Below are 23,119 nucleotides of genomic sequence, written 5' to 3'. Positions count from 1 at the left end.
GTGATTATGGGCGCTGTTATTATTTACCATCGATCACAAGGCGAAGTACGCAAAATCCGCGATGATATCAGCATCATTGAGTGCTTTGATTCCACAGCTGTGGTACTTGCAGCTAAGCATTATGCAGATATCTGAGAGGTTTCAAGAAGAATGGTAGGTAAGCATAAACGGTTGAATGCATTCCAGCGGAATTCGATGTCTGAGCTGAGTTGTCGTCCTCTGTCTTCAGGTGCTGGGATGAGTAGACGCCAGGCTGACTAAAAATATATAAACAACCAACTATAGTTAAATTCGGCCCCATCCGTGATCCACGTCTTTGCTCCACTTCAGCCTGGCATTCCGCTGATGGTGATCATGAAGAAGGGCCACAATGTCGCCAATTGTGCTCCTTATCCTCAGCCCTGTTCACCCCTGCTGCGTAATATCGGATCTAACCCCCAAGGACTCTCAAACGTCGATCTCCCAAAAGTTGCCGAGTTTGTGTGCCGAACCCGGCTAACAAACCGGCCTTCCAAGCCATCGAATGCGAGCGGAGATATAGAGGAATGGGGTCATTCATTAGAGACGAGGCGAGTGGGTCATGACGAGCTTTTAACAAGGAGCTAATGAACCTCTGCGCCATAACGGTCAATCCTCGAGCTGGTATCGCCCATCTCGGGATACCTATAACAGGATGTTTTATGCTCAACAGGTCGAACCAAGCGTGGCATCAAAGGGGCTTTTCTCGGAAATTGACGTTGTCCAAGAATGTCATGGTGCGAGTTCCAGCTAGCCCAAGCCCTTTGGATTGGACCGAATGTGCTGTATGCACTCCCAACAAGCAGCGAGTTGCAGCTGTTGTTGCTTGTTTACGCGTGTCATATTCATCATTTATTCTTGACTCTAGCCAATGAAGGATTAGGAGAAGCACCGAATAATTCTGGGAAGTTGCATGAGAAATCCATGGATGTCGGGGTGATCTGACCTGATGCGTGAGGCAGATCGGTACTATCTGATTGTGCAGGATTGCTCCCCAACCTAATCAGAAGTCTGCCACTTTCGCATCTAGCAGATCACGTTTACCTGAATTATACGAGTATGGTGCAAAAGATACCCCGCACATCCTCAGGTACTGTGCTGCCCCGAACTGCTTCACAATGGTGATTGGCATCTGTCTCATGAAGGTGATTTGTTCTGTCCATGGATGCAATCGTATGCCCCTGTGTCAGAGTAATGCCAACAATGAAACAATCATCCTGTCATACTCAATCCAGAGACAAATTTAGAAACCCCGTTTCTACCAATAATGACTCCATCCTAAACAAGCTAAGTTAGTGGAATAGTAGAGTGCTTTCATTGCCGCGCCACCTCTCCTTCCAATCTCCAGAGTCGCAGCGGAGAGCATCTATATATACTGCTTAAAGCTATCCGTGAAATCGACTTGGTCGTCGCTCCATCCTCTTCATCTCTACCTTATCTGAACAAACCGTTTCCCCCCAAGAACCAAGGAGGACCAGCCCATCAATGGGTTGGATTCAGTAGCTAGAGGTTACATTACTTGTCGAGCCCTATATTTGATTTCGCTGCACGTCTTCAACTTGGGTCTGTTTACTACATAGTTATCCGGTTTTCGTTGCGTCGAAAATGGAGATGAACAATGATGAAGAGGTAGGTTGAAATTTTCTTATATATATTTTATTTGGTACCTTATTACTCTAGATATTAGGTTCTGAGTACAAATTTTCAATTCATATTATCCAAACAAACTGGGAGAAGAGATGTGTACTAATATCATCCTCCATATCTAGGCCCTCCGGCAGTCAGTTTGACACATTGGAGATGATTAATATATTTACCATTCGTCACTGACTTAAACTTGTTTAGGATTGAGAAGGAGTTGAACACCAAGATCTACCCTGGCACGGAGATTATGACGGATGTTGGCTCCCATCATTTTGTCAAGTCGTCTAAGCGTTCAGATCGTGTCTTGGTCCCACAGCCTTCTAATAATCCCAGCGATCCCTTGGTGAGTGTACTTTTTGTGGATATGCTGGATATCATGACCGTTTCCATTCCTGCTGGAACTCGAAATAAATGATCTTTTACTGACAAAATAGAATTGGAACCCTTTCTGGAAAGCGACTGCAATGTTTCTCTCAACAGCAGTAACGTTTACGCAAGCATTTGGCCCCCTAGCTTTGGCCCCTATGTTCCCTCAATTAATCCAAGATTTTGATACCGACTTAGCTGGTGCTGTTAAGTTTACTGGTGTTTGTATTCTTGTTCTTGGGTTTAGCAATTTTTTCTGGTGAGTTGAGAGATTGATTCAAGTCATCGTTTCCAGCATTTCTTCTTCATCTTCTTCTTCTCCTTCTCCTTCTCCTTCTTCTCCTTCCTTTCCTTTCCTCTCTTTTTTTGGCCGCTCATTGACGGGGCACCTGTAGGGTTCCATTGCAAACATGCTTTGGAAGAAGACCAGTATTGATTTTATCTACCTTGGTGTGTTTGGTTGCTTCGATTTGGAGAGGCCTTGCCACGTCCTACGGGAGCTTTATGGGAGCCTGCATTTTGAATGGCTTTGGTGCTGGACCAGCAGAGGTGAGAAACCTTTGTCCATATCTATCCCAAAATTATCTCATCTGACGCGCTACGTAGACTGCGCAGCCGCAAATAATCGCGGATATTATGTTCCTCCACGAACGGGGCGCATACAATACGCTCTACTTCACGTTTTATTTCGGAGCGTTGGTGGTATGATTTCCTGTTCAACGCAAGGGTTGTATCAAGGTCGATACTTACTATTGCTAGATATCACCAGTTATTTCCGGATCTATGGCGCATAATCTACACTGGCGTGACTTCTGGTGGCTCAATGTCGGCCTGTTAGGTTTTGTTTTAGTATTATTGATATTTTTTTTCCCTGAAACGAGATGGCCTCGGACTCACCCAAGGGATCTGGCTGCGGGGAACGGTGTGACTGATAAGGATGCCGCCAACGTGGAAGCCGGTTCGGCGGAACCATCCACAGAATCTGAAATCGAAAATGAACATAAAAACAGTGATCCATACCTTTCCAAGGGGAAACCTTCATTGAGACAGTTTAGACCATTTTTGATGGTCGAACATCCAGTTAAAAGTCTGTTGCTTGACTTTTGGATCCCCTGGAAGCTCCACATCTTCCCTATTGTCCACCTGGCAGCTTTCATTGTTTCCTGGTCGGCCAGCGTTTTTCTCGTGGTTAACGTAACCCAGAGTCAGCTCTTTGCGGCACCACCATATAATTTCAACAGTCAGACAGTTGGATTTTTCAACTTTGCCGTGATAGTTGGTATCGGTATTGGACTGGCCACAAACGGGTACCTCTCTGATTGGATTTCTATGCGCGCCACGAAGAAAAATAGAGGCATTCGAGAACCGGAGATGAGGCTCCCTGCTATGATACCATATGTTATTATTATGATTATTGGGAACTTTGTCGTGGCATTTGGGTACGAGCACAAATGGGATTGGAAGGTATGACAATCTCCCCTTTTTATCCACCACCACTACACGGCAATCTACTTGTTTTGGGTTCCATGGCTACTTCGTCTGATTAATACCAAATATCTATAGATAATCGTGATAATCGGCTATACCGCCATTGGAATCCAAGTAGCTGCACTTCCATCTATCTCCAGCACGTACGCTGTCGACAGCTACAAGCCCATTGCCGGAAGCATCTTCGTCACCATTACTGTGAACAAAAACCTCTGGGGCTACGGCTTGAGCGAGTTCATTACGCCATGGACGCAGCGCAGTGGCTTCATTCCCGCTATCATGCTGAACATGTGTTTGACAACCCTTTTCTGTGCTTGTGGGATCATCTTTTATTACTATGGCAAGCGGCTGAGAAAGATCACGGCTAATTCGAAGGTGCATCGTATGTGACTTTGTTGAGTTACTTGCATGCATGCTGCTATTTGTATAGTATTATTTTGAACCCACTGGTGTTTAGCACCACGATTTTTTATGACTTTTGCTGTGGTCACTGTGTACAGAACTTTCATTTTCCCGGTTTATATATCTTGGCAAGATCATTGGGTTGTATACCAGTATAGTCATCGTGCGACAGTTTGAGTAGGAGTAATTTGAACGAACTGTAGAGATCGGCATGGCATGGTGTATTTGATGAAGTTTGGTGATGAGTCGGCATTTGAAGGTGAAGAATTAGAAAAGGCGGAAGACTCGAACAAGGGTGGTTCATCCCATAGCCTGTAAGAATATCCTTGATATACACCCATCCAAGATTCCGAATTTCAAAATAGAGAACTCTAATTCAATTGGGCTGGAAGCCTTTAATCATCCTCATCGGGGTCATATAAATCCAGATCCAACACAGCCTTGGGTTTCTCCTTCGGTGCTGAAACTCCTCCCATAACAGTATCTGCCTGACCAATGGACCCTCCAGCATGGCCATGCCCAGAAACGGATATATGTTCCCGCCCAATAGCCATCCCATCCGCTGCCGTCGCATGCCCACCTCCCGCATCATTATCTTCATCATCACCACCAGCCGCGCCTGTACCTTCTGAGGCACGGATTAAGCGTTCGAGCTCCTTCTCCACATCCACTCCTTCGCTCGCCTTCGCCTGTAATTGACCCATCAACCCCATCCGTATTTGTTCTTCACTCGGGAATGCCATACGTGACAAATCACGCGACCAGTTCGCCGTTTCGTCCAGCCAGGACACCGTCTCTTGAGACAGCGCGGCAACTCCAACACCCTTGGCCACCCGCTGCCCGCCCGTACCCACTCGCCCAGCATCTTCCCCATTGTTTTCATGAGCACTTGCTCGCTGTTGTTGACCTTCCGTGTCCCTTTCCGGCGACGCTGTTTTCCCGGGAGTATCAGCAGCAACACCGGCGGCTGCATCACTGTTATATCGACTAATCCTACGCGCAAAATTCACAAGTAATTTGTAGTCGATTTCGTTCGTGGCCTTCCCTTTCCCTGTCCTTACCCCGCCGAAACCACGAGGAGAACGAGTCGATACACCCCCCATCTGCGTATCGGGATCTTCCCCTTCCGTCTCCATCTCACTATCTGTGTCACTGCCATCGTCATCGCTTGCACCAGGCCCTTGCTGGCATGCGGTGGATATTTCATTGCCCACGTTCTCGACTTCGCGGACGATGTCGCGCACCCGTTGCTCCAGCGCGAGCGCTTCCGCGCGCAGACGAAGGATTTTGGCGTAGTTCGATTGGTGCGTGTGTAGCGTTTTAAGGGCGCTCGAGACGGCGTCATCTGCTTCTAGGAGTGAGAGGGCAGCTGCTGGGGCTCCTGCAGCTGTTGGGGAAGAGACCATGGAAATTAGGAGATTGTTCAGTCTGGTTTCTAAGGTGCTGAGCGGGGTGAGGAGTTGAGAGTCCATGGTGAACAGCTGGTAGGGGCATTGCGCTATTGGTTGTAACAACGCAAGGAGTTGGTATGGTAAATATTAGTAGTATTGAAGTTATCGCATGTGGAGATGCTGAGTTGGGCGAGCTTGGAGATTTGCTCAAGCGGCGACACGTGATCGAGTATATGCCATTGAAAAATCGGGGCGAAGGGTAATTATATTATTATATATATTGATTACTCTCGATAATCTTGTGCTACGAAAATGGCAGCAATTTCGCAGGATACAACCTAACATCACTGCATGTCACAGTGTATTTGACCCCATTAGTTGGCTCTGGTTTTTATCCGGTGGTGGGCATCATGCCAACATTTCCTCCGAGGATTTTTGTTACCAGTGAAGCTGCATACGAGCAACAGTTGAAATAGCTGACCAGCATTTCGTCAATGAGCCAGCTGGCAATCCTGCAATTCTTTCGAATCAACCACTTTTCGGGAAGGCCCGACTTTTCACCGTTGGTCCCTTACCTTTTTCCTCGAGTCATCAATTTACACTCATCTCGGTTTCACCCAATTCTATAATGCATTCCTATTCAGCATCTGTTCCACTCCCTTCTTCCCCTTCGTACTCTCCCAGGCCGTTAAATTCTTCATCCTCAAGCGTTTTGTCCAGTCAAGTCCCGGAGAAAGGGCGTCCGGAAATATATTCCCACCTAACAACAGTCATGCCATCTGCGCTCCGCTCTATCCCACAGCTATTGCCCGCCATCTGGCATAAATAGCACATTTTTCACCAGCTTAATGGCCGTGTCTCAATGGTGCCCTTTCCGATCTCAACGTCGGAGATCTCATGATCGCAGACCTTATAGCTTCGGGAGTACTTTCGATATGCAATTTATGAAAATCCTAGACTCGTGTTATTTGATAGCCCTCGTCGTTTATGCGAGTCAAAAGCTCCCAAGCAACCCAGTCAACAGAATAAATGTAACTGTGTAAGTCCAAGTCCTCTAATTAACTAGTGGGAAAGGGATGGAGGTTATATAAGTTCACCGCGTGGTCCAAGTGGCCTCATAATTTTCGAACATTTCCGGCAACTAAAGTCAATTTGGTTATCAATCAAGTATCAAGCCTTTGTGACCAAGAAAGCCGCCCGGGAGCAGAATGGGATTAACGCTTTCAAGATAGCCGATCCAGATCCAACGGAGAGCTCTTCAAGAAAAAGCACCAGGTATTGTTTAGGTGATTCAAAATAATTCAAAATAGGAGGCGGTAACCCTGCTTCAATTGGCTTGTTCAAGCAAATTTAAGGAGACCCAACGGACTGGTTCCTTTCGTCAAAACTTGAATATACTAGTAGCCATCCCCTAGACGCAATGCGAGACGAACAGACTGAAGCCAGAAGCGACTTGCGGCTGTGGCTGTTGAGGCTGTTTCAGCCTAGGCTCAAAACGGCTAGTGCATCGTCGCCTTTCTTCCCTGGTGGGCTTGAATTGAGCCGCCGCATGGTTTGTCAGCAGCTGATCACGCGCTAATCCCCTTCCGGTGTGGCCCAGCATCGCAGCAAACGGCGTCCAACCAAACGACATTGTCCACCGTTGTCTCCAACATTCCTCGCATTGCCCTGGCTCTTGATTCCTCTTCTTTCGCCGTCTACGATCCCGTGTCAGCATCCAACACTGTTGGAATCAACCATCTCTCCATTTGCAGCCCGCGTTCTCCCCCTATTACCCCGCCAGCTTCTCCCGTTGCGACCCGTCATCGCACGACTACCCCGCGCCCACTGTCCAACACGATCACGATATTCACTCCGCTCAACAACAACAACCATTTCTATGCGAGAGATTTAATACTGAAGGCGAACAGCTTGATTTCATTCGTCGTTTATTTCAGCATTCGCATCCATGGGGAAATCGTGAGAACCCCATCCTCCCTGAATGTTTCTCAGTGCCTGCCCCTATCTATGCATATCTTCTCCCCCCCCCCCCCAGAAGGAAGAAAGAAAAAAAGAAAAAAAGAAAAAAAAAAAAAAAAACCCACCCTTTCACCGGGCTCATGCAGGGCTCTTCGGCCCAATGTCTTCATAGGCTGGTATACACTATTGGCTGAAGGCTTTCTCCCTGTCGGTTCCTTTTGAAATCACATAATGCACCTCTCTGTTGGTTGTATGGTGCTGTTGGAGCGAGCTCGACAAGCTTCAACCATTGTAAATGATAGACTTGATAGCAAGTGCTAACCATTTCGATCTTTTCTCATGAAGACAATCAAAACTTTCTCCTTCGCAACTGGACGAACTGCAGAAGTCAACTCACTTTGACAGAAAGGAACTACAACAATGGTACAAAGGTATTCATTTTTGTCAATGAACTCCCGGGGAATAACGACCTGTTATCAAGAGCTCCGTTCGTGTTATTCTTGCTCACATTCATTATTAAAATCATCCAGGTTTTCTAAAGGACTGCCCCTCTGGAACCTTGACGAAGGAGGAGTTCCAAAAAATCTACCGGCAATTCTTCCCCTTTGGTGACCCGTCCTCCTTCGCGAATTACGTTTTTAGAGTTTTCGATTCTGATGAAAGCGGCATGATCGATTTTAAAGAATTCATTTGTGCATTGTCCATCACTTCAAGAGGACGAATGGAAGATAAATTAGACTGGGCTTTCCAGTTATACGATATTGATGGTGATGGGAAAATAACCTATGACGAAATGCTGGCTATTGTCGAGGCTATATATAAGATGGTATATCATCCTTGTTCTATACAACCATCAGCCCAAGTTTCTTTCATTTTTCACAATATAATAACCCTGTGTCCTAGGTCGGTTCTATGGTCAAACTGCCTGAAGACGAAGATACTCCCGAGAAACGTGTAAAGAAGATCTTCCGTATGATGGATAAGGATGAGAATGGAAGTTTAGACCTCGCGGAATTCAAGGAGGGAAGCAAGAAAGATGAGACCATCGTCAGCGCTTTGTCTCTGTATGACGGGCTAGTGTGATGACAAACGCGGCGTTGGCAGGGGATTCAATCAGACGCTTGCCGCTGGCACACGCGTGGATCTGCTATCAATTTAGCGTCCAGTCAGGACCGAATGTTCGGTCTACTTTTGTTTTGTTTTTTTGAATGATTCTTTTTTTCTGTCTTACACTTTAAATGGCTTTTGGTTTTATTTAAAGGGCGCTTTTGGCTAGTTGTTTGTCTGGTTTATACAGTACGATGCCGTACGGAGCCCCTTTTCCACACATCCTCGATGCTTACATTTCCAAATCCCCAGTGGACACATCTACTACCTACTACCTACCCTTATCCTCAATCTCGCTTCCACACACTACCATAGCCGCCATTTTCCACCCATCTATTACTTGGGGATTGCGGTTTCTTTATCACTATTTCCGGTGTGACATGTGCCATGATGTCAATGTTCTTATTATGATATGAAGAAGTGTTTGAACTATTGTGTATTTCCTGTCCATTTCTTCGTTCTTCTTTTACCATTTTCTCAGCATTGCAATGTGCTGCATGACAAAAGACTTACCCGCTCCGCCACGATTTCAATCTACGTGCTTCCTATTGTTTATCTCTTGTTTATCTCTTGCGTACATGTTTTTATATTGTTTTTGTCACATCACTAGTCGGCCCAGTCTCAGCCGGGAATGATTCACTTCGCTTTTGTTTCTATGCCTCATCTATTAGTTTCCCTTTTTATCATTTCTATAACTCTGTAATCTTGGTGGTTTTTATTTTTGTGGTGGATATGACTAGAAAAAAGACTGAACTCTTCCCGATATGGCTCTCTATTCTGCTTTTTTCTTCTTGTCTCCCTCATCAAAAATGCCATATCCCTGGCTCAGGAACAATGCGGTTTGTTGGCTAGCCCATCCGGATATTAACCTGTCCTCTCTCTGCCACGGCCTAGAGCGCTGACAGTTCCTCTTTCAGTTCTTTTACAATTCAACGATACTGACTTCCCCTGACCTCACTGCACTATGGACAGCTAGCCGACAGACAGTTAAATCCTGTGTTTAACCCCCCAAACCTACGCGCTAACATTAATTTCTCCATTTACCATAACCAAAATTAGAGAAAGCAAGAGAATACGTATTTAAAAACAAGCCTCAACGTCTGGTTTTATGTAGTTCACGTAAACCGGACTCTCTGCTCCGTTCTGATGGGTCGGCTGCCGTCGTCGTCGGGTCGATCGATGCGTGGATTTCAACGACAGAGACGCCCGAAGAGCGTTGGCAGACGTTACCATCCTGTGGGGTTCTAGATGGCTGTGGGAAATTAGACAATACATTAATTTAATGCACTGCCGTTCTTCGGAGTGAAGTGGAGTTTCCATGAAGTAACTAATCAAAATGAGGTAAACTACGGAAACGCAGCGCTAAAGGCGGAAAACACACTTGGAGCGTTATAGTACAACACATTGATGGAGAGGAAAAATTGGCTGTTTTCTGCAAAAATGTATCGAAGAATGTGGCAAATATGATGGAGTTGTGAAGCAAGTGCCTGGAGAATAAGAGAATAGAAGGGAAAAATTCCGGAAACCACAGTATAAAGTAAACACAACAGTAATAGGAGTAAATATGTACAGAATAGCTCGAAGCAATTTCCAAAGCAAATATTGTTGAACGCCAGGGGGAAAGCTAGAATAGCAAAGCAAAACCCGTTTCTCTTTATTTTAAAATGTGAGAAAATGAAAGGAACTACTGACTGCGCTCCCTCTGGCTAACACGGATAAGTATGAGTACGGAGTGAGTGAGGAATCGCAATGTGGTCTATAACCGAAGGAGTAAACGCTTGCTGAAAGAAGTTTCCTAGAGAACGATGCATTCGCCAGATATCCTACATTAGCATTACATAGCGCCGATAGACCAAAATTCAGTACTACGCTTTAGCCACAGAAATGAATGGTATGGTTAGGAGTAAAATTGAGCGAGTCGGAGATGGATAATACCGATTTGCCATGAGGTACAGGGTTAAGTCGAAAAGGTTGTCCAATTTTAATCAACCTTGATAGACCGATAGATGCGCTGGACAAATATCCAGCTCGCAATTAGACCAATGGAGCCTGCAATTTGAAAAGGAAGTTAGTATTCGTCGTAAAAGGGGAGAATTTTGGAAAGAAAAAAGTGAAAGAGTTGACACCCGTCGTTACCAAATAAAGGGGGGGGGGGGGAAATCGACATACCAGTCAATATAAATACCAAAAATGCTATAAGAGCAGAATATCCCAAATATAACACCGCACCCGTCAACCCGCCAAAGCTCACGCGTGTAGCCCAGAAGATAAGCGCGTTCAAAAATACGTATCCGCCGGTCATCCCCGCACCCATGAAGGCCCGCCAGTGCCAGCGGTAATCCTCAGCGCATAAGAGGAAATACACGAGAAGAATTGTAGTTGCCGCTGAAGTAATGATCATGAGACCGTAGCAGAGGAAGAGGAATCCAAACATATAGTAGATTTTACTCGTCCAAAGGGAATGCATGATGAAGTAAAGCTCAACGAATATAGCAGCGAATGGGAGGAGCCCTGTAATGAGGGTTGACGGCAAGGGGCGGAGGGAGCCAACCGCTGGTGGGATTTGACGAGGGATTTGGTTGGTTCTGGTTGGGCCTTCGATAGCCTACAGCGGAAACAATCAGCAAGAGAAAATACTTTAGAAGGCCCGACGTGAGGTAGCCATACCGGCTGCTTCAATCCGATCCAGCTGCCTGCGACACTAAGAGGCACGCTGATAACAAACCATATCAGAACGGTGATGAGCATGGTTGTGAACGGGACAGCGCCGCTGGATCCCTTGAACCAGACGAAGAGGTTTAAGAAGAAAAATACTGAGAAGACAAGTCCAGGGGTTAGAACTGGTGTGAGAATTATGAGTTTTTTCCAAGATTCGCCGCCGAACGACTTGTACGCCCTCGCAGCGACGTAACCACCGACAAACCCGAGGAAAGTATAAAGGATCAATATCACTGTCCCTAAGAACCCACGATTTGCAGGGGAAAGTAATCCGAACAACGCAAAAACTAATAGCAGATTAGTCACGCTCGACACAAGAAACCTAGTTAGAAAATACGAAAGTCACTTACTGACTGTGATGCCAGTCATCACGAACAGTTGTGCGCCATTGCCCAAGAATACGCTAAGTAGAAGGAGGTGCCTTGGACAGCGGAAAACATCCCCATGGACCAGCTTCCATCCAGAATCTTCTTGAATTCCATCCTCAACAGCCGCGGAGGTGTCATTCAGGTCGTCCAAAGTGATCATATCCAACCTGTTATATCTCGCAATGTCCTTTTTCAACGCGCGGAGTAAGATCGTGCTCACTAACGCGACAAGCAACACGACAAATACAGCGGAGTAGATGAGGGAGTACCAATGGACATTTGGGTCGAAGACATGAAGATATTTGTCCCAACGAGTTGCCCACACGGTGGATGATTCTCTCCAGAACACACCGTATGTCCATGTAACTGTGGTATCACCATCTTCGTTGAGAACGACTGGAGGTCCATTCTGGTTGCATTCCGCCTGTCCATTAACAATTTGGTTGTTCTTTCGCGATTCTGGGACTACCAGGACACCAACAACACGGTATTTAATTCCCTTCCCTAGGCCGCTAACTGTGTGATAGTCGATTAAAATATTATAGTGGTTGTTAAGGATTGCCTGGCCATCATCGTCCACAGAGCCTAGGGCGAATCCAGGGCTATAGAATTCTGTTTCTGTTTGGTCGTCGATATTGATCTGGGCAGCCGGGAGTCCGTCGATCAACCAGTTAATATTATACTGCTGCCATATCCGGCGGTTAACGAATTTGCTGCTCTTAATGTCAAATTTCACTTCGGAACACAAGGGCTTGCAAGTTTCATTTTTCGCCATGTGTAGTTCGAAAGGAGAGGTGCGGATGCGATCTCCAAATATTATGCTGCCTAGCGACTCCCGAACGTCTTTTGGGCCATCTTTTGGTTGGCAAAAGTGGAAAGCCGGATGGTAATAGTCGTAGGGGATAACAGAATGAAGCTGCTCATCAAGTTCAGATATCGCTGGGGTTAGGCGGTTAACCTGGAGTGGGACCGATTGTCCTTGATCATATGATGTTGGCGCGACACCGGGAAGATAGAAGGCGGAGGACAGGTGTGGAGAAAGGAGGGCGAAAGAGAGAAGCTGCAGCTTCTTAGGACACAGCATTTTCAGACGGTTATCTAGTAGATGCAAAGTCAACTTCAGCATTGATCAAGGCAAATCTCCCGGGATTGATGATGATACATACTAGGAAACTCGGAGCCGTTTAGGACACCACCATGTGTGCTATTTAAAGGGGGCGGGGGGCCAATATATTTACAACACTAAGATTTTTGGGAAAGGGTCAATAATAAAGAGGATATAAACTGAAACAGGGCGCCCTGAGTATGGGACTTGATCAGAGTAGTATGAATGGTTCCAGTTGGATGTTTGTTGTCGGTTTCTTGAAGATTTGCACAGGGCCTGTTTGCATTAAAAACACGTGATCCAGGGGATCACCCTGAAAGTACTAGTCGATTTCTCTATCCATTCCATCTTTCTGAACCGCGCATCACTCTTGACCTTCAACCTGAGGGATAGATTACCACACTTACCGCTGGCCCTTGAGATTGATACTTTTTCGGGCAATATGTTGAGACCATTTATCAGAGAATTAATAAGCTTTAGGAAATGCTTGGATTTTTGAGGGTTGGGAGAAACTCGATATCATATTCCACCACTAGGATTTATCATATACTCTGAGAGATATCAAAATGGGAGATCAGAATCGCTTTTGGAAAACTGAATACAGAGGTAAGCACCCTTGAGGGAGACAGCCCCCCACAAAAGAGTTGTAATTTAAGCGAATAGACCGCCTTATCAGAGTCCCATATGCTGCTAGCAGCTTTGAGGAAAGCGAATCCATCAGAAGTGAACCCTTGCGAAAGACACAATGCAAATGGACAGGAGGTTAGGGTAGTCTGAGTATTCATTAAAAAAGTGACACACATGGTTTGGTGCAGCTCACCGCGGTTAGATCAACAACTGATAGTTTAACGGAAATATAACAAAGGGCATAGGTGAATCACACCGCCGCTCAAATGGGTATCACATCGGCGGAAAATCCTACAAACTTAAAAAGAAAAAGTATGCGCAGTATCTCCTTGGAGAAAATATACTATATCATGACACACCGTCGTTGCACCTTGCTAGCTTGAATGACGGAACGGCCCACAACAGGGAGAAAAGCCCAGTCATGAATAAAAATGGAAATATTAAGAGATGACATCTAACTTCCCAGAGCGCCTACGGCTCTTGCTCCACTTAGGTTGACTACACGTCCGCCCATCCCTCCTGCGGGACTGGCCAACGACCCTCCCGTGTTATTGCCGAATCCTGGGTTCGATGCTGGTTTCACCCAGCCGGGAACTTGGTCATCTTCGCTTTCTCTAGCATAAATAGTTCTCCATACATTAGGGAACCCCGTCGGAAGGGATCCCTTAACGCGCGCTCCTGGGATAGCGAAGCGCGGGTTCTTATGAGTCAAGTAGCCACGCATCAGATCTTGTACAAGAAGCGAGGCAAGGACTGATTCGAGATCGCGCATCAGTGGTGAAGGGGACTCTGGGCCCTTTTCACCGTCTGACACCTTTCCTTCATTTGTTATATAGGACAGAGCATCGGAGGCAAGATTGTCCAAATCTTGGCCTTCAGGAGCTACATCACCAGGCAAATCATTTTCGCCAGTCACAAGCACCCATTCCCCATCGCGGTCGAAATATCCGTCAGGTTGAAAATAATCGTCGTAATCGGAAGAGGAATTGGCTGTAGCATCATTAACGATCATGTCTGGCTTAGCGAAATCGCGATCTGCTGCGAAAGAGAAGAGCCGCCTCGCTTGAGCTGGGGGCGATGTTTGCGGAATTTGTCCAGGTTGCCTCATAGCGGAAGGCGATTGCGTTGCTTGCTTGGACCAGCGTGATTCTATCCACATAATTGCTCCTTCCAGTTTGCTAAGATAGAGGAATGGCGGAGGTCCCCTTTGGGCCTGGGCTTTCTGATCTCCGTGAAACCCAGAGAAGATGAATACCTTCCTAGCGAGGGAGCGCCAAACAAGAATCTCACATCTATTTCGTAACTGGAGCAAAATCCCTTTGCGAGCAAAAAAATCTGCATGGGGAGAGTCAACATCCAGATAAGATCGAAAAGCACCCAGGTCGCCGCTTGCAATGATCTGACAAATAGGTAAAAATACATCGTCAAAGCCCTTGGATTCTGGTCGTTCGAGTAGAGTTCGGGAGGGGAAGCGCCCCAGGATAATGTTACATGGTATCAAATAGGTTAAGATGAGGCGTCGTTGTTGCAGTGCTTGCCTGTGGCATTGGTTATATGCTGCCTGCAATGCGGTTTGAGCCGGGAAGAAAAGGTTATTCGAAAAAAGGTATCGGCCCAAGTAGTAAAGGTAGGTGACCCTTTGCGAGGCAGGGAAATGAGAAAGAGGGGGAGATTGGGCATTGATACTCGCAAACATCTGTTCAGCATTCCGAAGTTTGCCACACTGTTCGAGACAAGTTAGGAACATGGCGGGTAAGCAAATAAAATAGCGCAGGGGAAATCACCTTGAATAAAAGCTTCAAACACAAATTTGCCATCAAGTAGATTCCAACGCGTTTCCCTTCTGGCTTCCCTTGTGCGCCAACTGCCCCGCTCCTATCAGTAAGGCATTTGATAAAAGCTTCACGGACGACGTTCGCGGATTTCTCAACGAGGGTCACCTTCTCCGTTGCTTCGTCCGTTCCAGTTGACTCCTTTAGGAGATGTGAGACCAATTCCGGCCGATGGTCTAAGCCAATCGCTAGCTTCGCGAGCACTTTTGAGAGATAAAGGACCGTAGGCAGGACGACGACTCCCATTTGACTATCGCTCAGGGCTATAACGCATTGACTATACAGCAAAGGGATCCAGAAATAAATGATTAGTTAGAAACAGATTCAAATTTTAGAAGAGATCGCATTGCGACATACTTTAAGAGAGCTTTTAGTAAATCGTAAGTATCCAAAAGGTTGTCGACATTGACGTCCCTTACGAATATAAAGTACTGTCGCAAAAATAAAGGAAATGAGGACCAGGAACTGCCCGGTGGAACCGCGGACTCGCATTTTCCTAGAAGTTGGTCATCGGTATTTGCGCTTTGTGGATATTGACTCTTCAGCTCCGTAACCATATCTTGGTATACGGGTGGCAATGGAGGTTCAATCTGGAGATAATCCTGTAGCTTAGCTCCATTGCGATCCCGTATGAGCTCCATAATGTTTGCGATGAAGCTGTCCACAACTGGAGTCCCTCCAGAAGATGCGCCCCACATCTTGAAAAGACAAGCAACACACTCGTAAAGGCGAAAAGTGTGGTTTGGAGTGAAGCGCGAAGTGCGATGGGGTAGCACGGAGAGGTTGAAACGCTTTGTGATCTCTTCAATCCATCGATGGATGTGGTCGAATAATGTCAGAGGATATGAAGGCAGCACGCATAGCAGCCTGGTCCCTTTATCGTGTTAAGCCAAGGATTATTAATTCCAATGGTTTGTGGCATGGCTTATGTTGGCATATCGATAACTTGCCTGCTGGAGGAGAGTTTGAAGAAGGCGATATTAATAAGCTAAATATTCAATCCACCACCAACCAACGCTTTGTTCATCCACCTTCAATATTCAATTAACATGCACCACAAAGCAATATACAAGCAGCAATTGATGATTTGAATTCACAATTAATTTCTAATTACACGTAACTGTTAAAAAAGTATGGAATCGGTTGATATACACTGGTATTATAATACTGGAGTATAGATACAAGCAAACTTTGGTCACAACATAATACATTTCATGAAGATAAGAACTTGAATGTATAGGATTCATCAAAGTTGTATATTCACCATCAGGTATCAGTTACATATAATAGAGTATCTATCAATCTATGCGATGAAAATGTGATCAGAGCTTACAAGGCACCCTGTTACAAATTAATGTACTCTGTAACTAGGAACCTGTATGGAATGGAACAATAATAATCCTGGCCATAAAAGGCCTAGCAGGTCACATCCTACGAAAGACCAGTTACTATTATAAGGGTGGAGATATTTAGCTCTTGATGGAGGTGGAAGCGTTTTTGATTGTAACTATCTCATCCCAGCGGCCCGTGGTCGTATCCGTGCGCTGGTGAATCCAGCTCAGATCGAATGTGAATCAACCGGACATGTGCAACAGCCGACTGGCTCACGATGCTGAAAATATCTAGCCAACAATTTCCACCATTGAATCGGCCCACGAGCTGAGAGACTTGATGGCAGTAAACCTGTCGCCATCAAAAATACTCATGTGGGAAAATGTGGAAGAAATCGATAAATCGAACACCTCATGTATGAAGAACGGAAATAGGATTGGCAAGCATGTCTAGCTGTTATCGAAGAGAAAATCAACTAATACTATGGATATGGTGTGTCTCCGCTGCGAGACGCTGTTCACGGAACTGATGAAAAAATAGATGGGACATGTACTTCGTCAAGATGGTTAGAATAAAAGAAAGGAAAGGACAAGGAAACAATGCTCTTATAGAAGGGCATGCCTGAGTTGATTTAAATACCTCACTGAGCTGCCATTAACGAGAGAAAAGGAAAACTCCATACGGAAATAAGGAGAAAGAAAAGGAGAGCCGTAAAATAGTTAGGAAATCGAGCACATCAGTCCTCCCCCAGGCTCTGTCTCACGCATTGCCTTACCCTCTTCTTGAATTCTTTCGGATCCTCACGCCAAAGCCTTGCAGCTTCTACATTTGCCGGACTCTCATCGTTGGGACTGGAGAGCATGCTGATTACGCTTAGGAGGATAGTCTCAGGTGTCTGTACTGGCGACCAGCGCTCGGCAGCAGACTCGTAACCGTATCTGTCGTCTTCTGGAGGGTGAAGAATAGATATACAGACTTCACCGGTGGCATAGACTAGAGGGGTTTGTTGTCAGATAGAGGATGGAGCCGATCTAAATATGCAGTGCAGGTACGTACTATTGGGGTGAAATATTGGTGTTTCAAATTTCATCGTGGGCGGCATATGGGGATACTCGGGGGGAAAAGATAGTCGAGCGCAGAAAAAGCCACCTAAAGTAAATAGATTTGATATGTCCTGTTAATGAGCGAGTTTGAAACGAATTCCACTTTCAGGTACAGTGTAGCCCACCGGGCAAATGCTTCACGTACCACCATAAAATTTACACTCATCTGAGATCATGAGCATAACCTCCCATTCAAATATGTTATCGTTTGCCAAACCACAACTAATCCCCGGGATATCCTTATCCGTTTGCATCTGCTTCAATTGGCGGCTGAGCAACCCTGCTGCGGCGGAAGTGGCCATGATGTAATAGTCACAGTACAGTGGTAATAGCCAAGGTGCGGCCTGAAGAAATCTGAAGCGGGGTTTGGTTTTGAATTATCCGCTTTGTCCACCACACCACGCAGCGGGGGCTGGAGAAAGCCTAAGTATTATGCAAAGTAGCGGTGATATGCTCAGATAGCTGCGGTTTATTTCAGCTGTGCCCAGGTTGGGGTCCATATTGGTCACATGCCCTACGTGAAGCTAGCATTACTTAATCGGCGATTCCACTTAGTTATGTGCAAAAGATACATTCATTTGTACGGAATTTGCCAAAGGTTTACAGAATGTCTTATGAGATCCAGCCAGGTAATAAATTTATTTCGCAACATGCAATAAAAGATCATCTCGCAACCATATCAATAACGGTGAGGAAGGGTGGGATAAATACATATCAATGAATCACAAAGAGCGTGGGAGCAATCAAGATATCGGGTTTTGGAAGTTACATGCGTTAAATCAACATGATGTTCCCTTGATTTGGGCAGGAGGGCGCAGAGTATCAGAAAGGTAGTGCTGATCTTATGAGCTATAGTCACAAACGGCCAGCCGCTGACAATTGCTGTATATCTGTCTGATGATAAACAGAGGAACCTATGCTTGAACGAATATCTTCTCACCTAGAAGAAGAGCTTCGCCGGAAAGACAGATAGCGCAGGTCGTAGTAACTGCGATTATCATGCCGACGGTTTTAACCAACACTTTGAGGAGACGGACGCGCGACGCCCAAGTGAAGGTCTTCCATGCATCCAACAAACCAACCTTACCGCTACCTCCCAGGATGGCCGGTTGGACATTACCACCAAAAGTGCGATCGAAAGGCACAATAGTCTCTTCTTCCTCGGGAAGGATGGACGCGGCCACACGGATCATGGTCACTGTGGCTGGAAGCTCTATCAAGACTGTCAGGCACATGGCGAGGAGGCAAGCGCCGACTGCTATAGCGATTTCAGAGTGAGGGTCATATTCTGGTTCAGAGAATGGACTGCCTTTCCCCATATGCCATACATGGGTTCTCCATCCCAAGTGGGCAGGCAGCAAGAAGGTGAGCTGCGCTGCTACGGACCGGAGGGCAACAGCGGGAGCAATCTTAACCCAGCTGCTGTATCCGGGAACCCGTCTCCAAAATGATTTGGCAGAAGGTTGTGAAATTACTATATGGACCCAGGTAAGCTCGAGATTCGCCGAAACTACATCAGTAGCAACCTGAGCAACAGCGTGGGCAAAATGGTTGACTGCGCTGCCATGACCAAAGATGATGAGTTGGGCGAGAGCTGAGCGGCAGATACCCAAGCACAAGTACATTCCCAAGCCACGGAAGCGAGACCAAGGACCAGCACGAGTGCGAAGATGGTGGATGGCGGTGCGTAGGCTACGTGTGACTGGGGCAGGCCGTTTGTGGGAGAAATCGAGGCCAGAATCAACCAGGTTGGTCGTTTTACTGGAGTCGTCGGTGCTCTTAATGGGCTCATAGACAGCTGGATGAGGATCTTCTACCGCAGCCAGTACTGCAACAACAGTGCCATATGTATATTGAATCTGCAATCGCACCAATAATTAGTATATAATATCCAGCGGTGGGCGAATCAAACCCTATGACAAGGTGTAGGGAACCACATACGGCGAAAGCAACAAGGCTAAAGACTAGAGCAGTCACACCAAACACCAGTACCGCCCAGACGGACAGTTGGCGATGGTCTTCATTGTTGCTTGACGTTGGGGATAGGTAATTGGTCGTTACCTCTAGTCCTCTACGAACCACATGATAGGTGGTAGCGGACATGGCAAACCGGTGGAATAGAAACAAATGAAACAGCAGGAAAGAGAGGCACAAGTAAGATATAAAGGAATTTATTGCAAAATCGAAGGCAAGGATGGGAAGCAGAGAGAGGACGGATGAATGAAGTTGATTTCATCAGGAGGCCTCCAGCTGGTTGCCTTCGGCGTTTAGTCAGCTGCTGACCTCTACTGGTCAACACTGACCAATACCATTTTCGTCCCGACCACAGAGCAGACTGGCGATGCAGGACACCATGAGACGAGAGTCAGTTTTTTCCTATGAGTTTTCCTGATGATTCGGATCAGGTGATTATTGGGAATTACTCGCACACAACCCTGCTGCAATTCTCCTAATAATCCGCAAATGTTCTCCCTGGTTTGTATCTTCCAATCTACGATCAATTCACACTAAACGCAGCAGAAGATCGCCATACGAAGCAACTTCGCTATTACATCGGGATTATCCACATGAATAGCACAGACAAAGAACAAGCCCCCTCCTTCCATGCCGCTAGTACTCTCATTCGCATTCGATAGTATCGCTGCTAGGACAGTGGGTTGATATTTGTGATGGCGCATCCTCCCTTCGCCCGAAGTGTCAGGGGTCTCACAAATACTGTATGAATGGCATCTGAATTGCAATTTAAGAAGACCACATGTCTGTCACCCTGTTTCATCTGGCATTTATCCCCCTTTTCTGCTTCCCTTTCTCTTTTGGCTTGTTTGCCCCTCTCGATAATACCCTTTCTGTACGGCTTTTCTGTTCTTCCGCTTTCCGAACCGAGGCCCATCCTTCTCGACTTACATAATCTCCCCGCCGCCCCAAAAGTCACCAGCGAACTGTTGTAAAACTCTCTTCATTCTCCCGCTGGGACTTCTTTTTTTTTTTTTTTTTTTTTTTCTCTCCCTTCTTTTCTTCTGTTCTTCCTTCTTTCCCCTCTTCCCTTTTCGTGCCTTGTCGCTACCTCAGTAGTTAGTTCCTCTTGGTTAATACACTCTCTTGTGCTTTTGTGCGACTTGCGCTTCGGTGTAATAGCTTTCCCATCGTTGATCAACCACCCCCCCTCCAATACACACGATATGCCATCCACTACGACTGCTATCTCTCCCTCATTACCAATGGAATCGGAACCTCAGAAACAATCCCCGGCTGCCTCGAACGCTAGCGTTGCGCAGATCAAATCCTTTGTCGCTGGTGGTGCAGGCGGAATCTGCGCTGTCATTGTCGGCCATCCCTTTGACCTGGTCAAAGTCCGCCTACAAACCGCCGAAAAGGGCGTTTACTCGGGTGCAATCCATGTCGTGAAGAGAACTATTGCGCGCGAAGGACTTGCCAGGGTATGTCGCTGGACAAGTCACTCTCTACCAATGAACCTAGGAATTTGACCTCAGAAATACAGTTGCTAACGACTGCCGTCAGGGCTTATATGCGGGCGTTTCAGCCCCATTGGTTGGAGTAACTCCTATGTGTACGTCCTTCTTTTTTCCGTTTCTATTCTTAGAAGAATTGTCTTTCAGCTGGCTAACTGTTTGCTCTTTTATCAGTCGCTGTCAGCTTCTGGGTACGTTCGCATTCGTTAATCCATAAAATTTGCTTGCCCGCGCTCTAATTCACTCTGTCATATCTATAAAGGGCTATGATCTTGGGAAAACACTCGTCCGCAACTTCTCCTCCGTTCCGGTACATAACGGAACTCCCCAATACACGATCGGCCAGATATCTGCTGCTGGCTTCTTCTCCGCGGTCCCCATGACCCTGATCACAGCCCCTTTCGAGCGTGTTAAGGTTCTTCTGCAGATTCAAGGTCAAAACCCTCCTCCTCCCGGCCAAAAGCCCAAGTATTCCGGCGGAGTAGACGTTGTCCGCCAGCTCTATAAGGAGGGAGGTATCCGTAGCGTGTTCCGCGGAAGTGCAATGACATTGGCCCGTGATGGACCTGGTTCGGCAGCCTATTTTGCCGCGTATGAATACATAAAGCGCAGCCTCACACCGAAAGATGCGGACGGAAATGTCACTGGTGAATTGTCTTTGCCCGCAGTCGTAGCTGCAGGCGGTGCAGCTGGCATAGCGATGTGGATCCCAGTCTTTCCCATCGACACCGTCAAGTCCCGTTTGCAGAGTGCGGAAGGACGACCCACTATCGGAGGCACCATCCGCGGTGTATATGCTAACGGCGGCTTCAAAGCCTTCTTCCCAGGATTCGGTCCCGCCTTGGCCAGAGCGGTACCTGCCAACGCCGCTACTTTGTAAGTCCCCGATTCTCGTCACGTCTCACTTCCCAAAATGTGTATCCATGTTCCGGTTCTGACAATTCACTCATTCATACAGCCTCGGGGTCGAATTGGCTCACAAAGCTATGGACAAATTCTTTTAATCATTTCGACAGATGGATAAAAACCCCTTTGCCATATTAACACTTTAAAGATTTTTCACAGCTGTTCTTCACAGTGGAACTATGATACCCGTACACATTAAACTGATAAATATATATTTATTACCCATATATCCGTTGACACCATTTACCTGGCGAACGGGTAGTCTCGCATCCGTGCCTTAGGGCTCGTTGTCGCCCTCCTCCCCCGCCAGTTGATAACATAATTTTTTCCTAGACGTTCTCCTCTACATGTTATTCCCCTTTTCTCCAACTTTGTACATGTATAATTTCGACGCCCATTGCGTTCTATTCCCTGATGTGTCCCGTTAGCTTTGGTTTCCCATATAGGGTTGTCATGGTACTATTCGATCTAAGAATACGTATATATATGGAGTCGGTCATCTCTGGTTTTGTCATCGGTTAAGCATTCGTGCATAATGCCTTTTCTTTCTTTTCCTTCCTTTGTTTTTTCGGTTGTTTTTTGGTAAATACCAGTGCTCGGGGAAGTTTTATGGCCATTACCCACAAGAATAGACGTTTTCTCTCGGTTTGCTTATGTACTATCTATACAGGGGGGCCACAGCGTAAGTAGCGTTACTTAGGCTGCCATCGCTGAGGCCATACCATCACCTTTCATACATCCATGTTTCCTTTTCAGATGCACAACCCAGCCTACCACACAACTTAATCCCTAAACCTCCCACCACAGTAAATACATGTATCAAAAGCGTCACAGAGGATATCAATCAATCGATCATGCGGCCGCTGAGGCTGGGACCCACCCGCCGCGCCCATCCCTGGCCCAATCACACTGGGAAAATCGACGAGCTCCGCATCCAAGACCTCGCTACCACAAACTGAGCAACGCTTGGAAATCGACGGGTCCTGGATGGAGAGAAACGTCAAACCACATCGAGCTAGATTTACACATGGTGTCATTAGTACTTGTGGATGGAATTAATGGAAGGGTAAAGGTTCAAAAGAGGTGGGGGGGTGGGGGGGGGGGGGAGGAGTGGGACGGTAATCGCGGGTTAACACTGGTGAGCCTGTAGCTAAAGCCTCCTGTTTTTGAGTACATAACCAATTAACATGGCGCTTGATACTTTGTAGGAACACACTCAACACTCTTCTATTCTCCCACCCCTCACTCTCTTGGTTAAATTGTATGCATTGTACTCCCGAAAA

General features: G+C 46.4%; 10 protein-coding genes across 10 annotated transcripts in view; 5 read left to right on the top strand and 5 right to left on the bottom strand.

The window, feature by feature from the left end:
* Window positions 1–6: 6 nt before the first annotated feature.
* Window positions 7–1,808, top strand: HCAG_08635 (predicted protein; the record flags this gene model as incomplete). The annotated part of the gene is made up of 5 exons (XM_001536264.1): window positions 7–102; window positions 286–573; window positions 1,026–1,108; window positions 1,599–1,647; window positions 1,788–1,808. 5 exons carry the CDS (start codon window positions 7–9, stop codon window positions 1,806–1,808), a joined length of 537 nt encoding a protein of 178 aa, XP_001536314.1.
* Window positions 1,809–2,126: 318 nt separating this feature from the next.
* On the top strand, window positions 2,127–3,906 carry HCAG_08634 (predicted protein; the record flags this gene model as incomplete). Its single annotated transcript, XM_001536263.1, has 4 exons — window positions 2,127–2,249; window positions 2,635–2,730; window positions 2,788–3,492; window positions 3,592–3,906. 4 exons carry the CDS (start codon window positions 2,127–2,129, stop codon window positions 3,904–3,906), a joined length of 1,239 nt encoding a protein of 412 aa, XP_001536313.1.
* A 407-nt stretch (window positions 3,907–4,313) lies between these two features.
* On the bottom strand, window positions 4,314–5,390 carry HCAG_08633 (predicted protein; the record flags this gene model as incomplete). The annotated part of the gene is made up of 1 exon (XM_001536262.1): window positions 4,314–5,390. The coding sequence occupies one exon, from the start codon at window positions 5,388–5,390 to the stop codon at window positions 4,314–4,316; it is 1,077 nt and encodes a 358-aa protein (XP_001536312.1).
* Window positions 5,391–7,499: 2,109 nt separating this feature from the next.
* On the top strand, window positions 7,500–8,351 carry HCAG_08632 (neuronal calcium sensor 1; the record flags this gene model as incomplete). The annotated part of the gene is made up of 3 exons (XM_001536261.1): window positions 7,500–7,511; window positions 7,810–8,094; window positions 8,172–8,351. The coding sequence occupies 3 exons, from the start codon at window positions 7,500–7,502 to the stop codon at window positions 8,349–8,351; spliced, it is 477 nt and encodes a 158-aa protein (XP_001536311.1).
* Window positions 8,352–10,356: 2,005 nt separating this feature from the next.
* On the bottom strand, window positions 10,357–12,545 carry HCAG_08631 (conserved hypothetical protein; the record flags this gene model as incomplete). The annotated part of the gene is made up of 4 exons (XM_001536260.1): window positions 10,357–10,424; window positions 10,545–10,980; window positions 11,043–11,380; window positions 11,444–12,545. The coding sequence occupies 4 exons, from the start codon at window positions 12,543–12,545 to the stop codon at window positions 10,357–10,359; spliced, it is 1,944 nt and encodes a 647-aa protein (XP_001536310.1).
* A 587-nt stretch (window positions 12,546–13,132) lies between these two features.
* HCAG_08630 (conserved hypothetical protein) lies at window positions 13,133–13,686 on the top strand (the record flags this gene model as incomplete). Its single annotated transcript, XM_001536259.1, has 3 exons — window positions 13,133–13,172; window positions 13,439–13,505; window positions 13,662–13,686. 3 exons carry the CDS (start codon window positions 13,133–13,135, stop codon window positions 13,684–13,686), a joined length of 132 nt encoding a protein of 43 aa, XP_001536309.1.
* Window positions 13,687–17,093: 3,407 nt separating this feature from the next.
* Window positions 17,094–17,762, bottom strand: HCAG_08629 (ubiquitin conjugating enzyme; the record flags this gene model as incomplete). Its single annotated transcript, XM_001536258.1, has 3 exons — window positions 17,094–17,350; window positions 17,414–17,506; window positions 17,606–17,762. 3 exons carry the CDS (start codon window positions 17,760–17,762, stop codon window positions 17,094–17,096), a joined length of 507 nt encoding a protein of 168 aa, XP_001536308.1.
* Window positions 17,763–18,374: 612 nt separating this feature from the next.
* HCAG_08628 (predicted protein) lies at window positions 18,375–19,563 on the bottom strand (the record flags this gene model as incomplete). The annotated part of the gene is made up of 2 exons (XM_001536257.1): window positions 18,375–19,319; window positions 19,402–19,563. The coding sequence occupies 2 exons, from the start codon at window positions 19,561–19,563 to the stop codon at window positions 18,375–18,377; spliced, it is 1,107 nt and encodes a 368-aa protein (XP_001536307.1).
* Window positions 19,564–20,639: 1,076 nt separating this feature from the next.
* HCAG_08627 (predicted protein) lies at window positions 20,640–22,035 on the top strand (the record flags this gene model as incomplete). Its single annotated transcript, XM_001536256.1, has 5 exons — window positions 20,640–20,897; window positions 20,938–21,028; window positions 21,105–21,121; window positions 21,193–21,806; window positions 21,996–22,035. The coding sequence occupies 5 exons, from the start codon at window positions 20,640–20,642 to the stop codon at window positions 22,033–22,035; spliced, it is 1,020 nt and encodes a 339-aa protein (XP_001536306.1).
* A 452-nt stretch (window positions 22,036–22,487) lies between these two features.
* Window positions 22,488–23,119, bottom strand: part of HCAG_08626 (predicted protein) — a gene marked incomplete at both ends in the record, with an annotated part of 3,303 nt that continues 2,671 nt past the window's right edge. Inside the window, 2 exons of the mRNA XM_001536255.1 lie at window positions 22,488–22,498; window positions 22,717–22,851. Coding sequence (XP_001536305.1) covers window positions 22,488–22,498; window positions 22,717–22,851 — 146 coding nt within the window. The remainder of the gene's footprint in view (window positions 22,499–22,716; window positions 22,852–23,119) is intronic.

Source organism: Histoplasma capsulatum, genomic scaffold, assembly GCF_000149585.1.
Source record: "Histoplasma capsulatum NAm1 scaffold_12 genomic scaffold, whole genome shotgun sequence".
Classification (NCBI taxonomy): domain Eukaryota; kingdom Fungi; phylum Ascomycota; class Eurotiomycetes; order Onygenales; family Ajellomycetaceae; genus Histoplasma; species Histoplasma mississippiense.
This window is presented reverse-complemented; position numbering and strand designations above follow the sequence as displayed.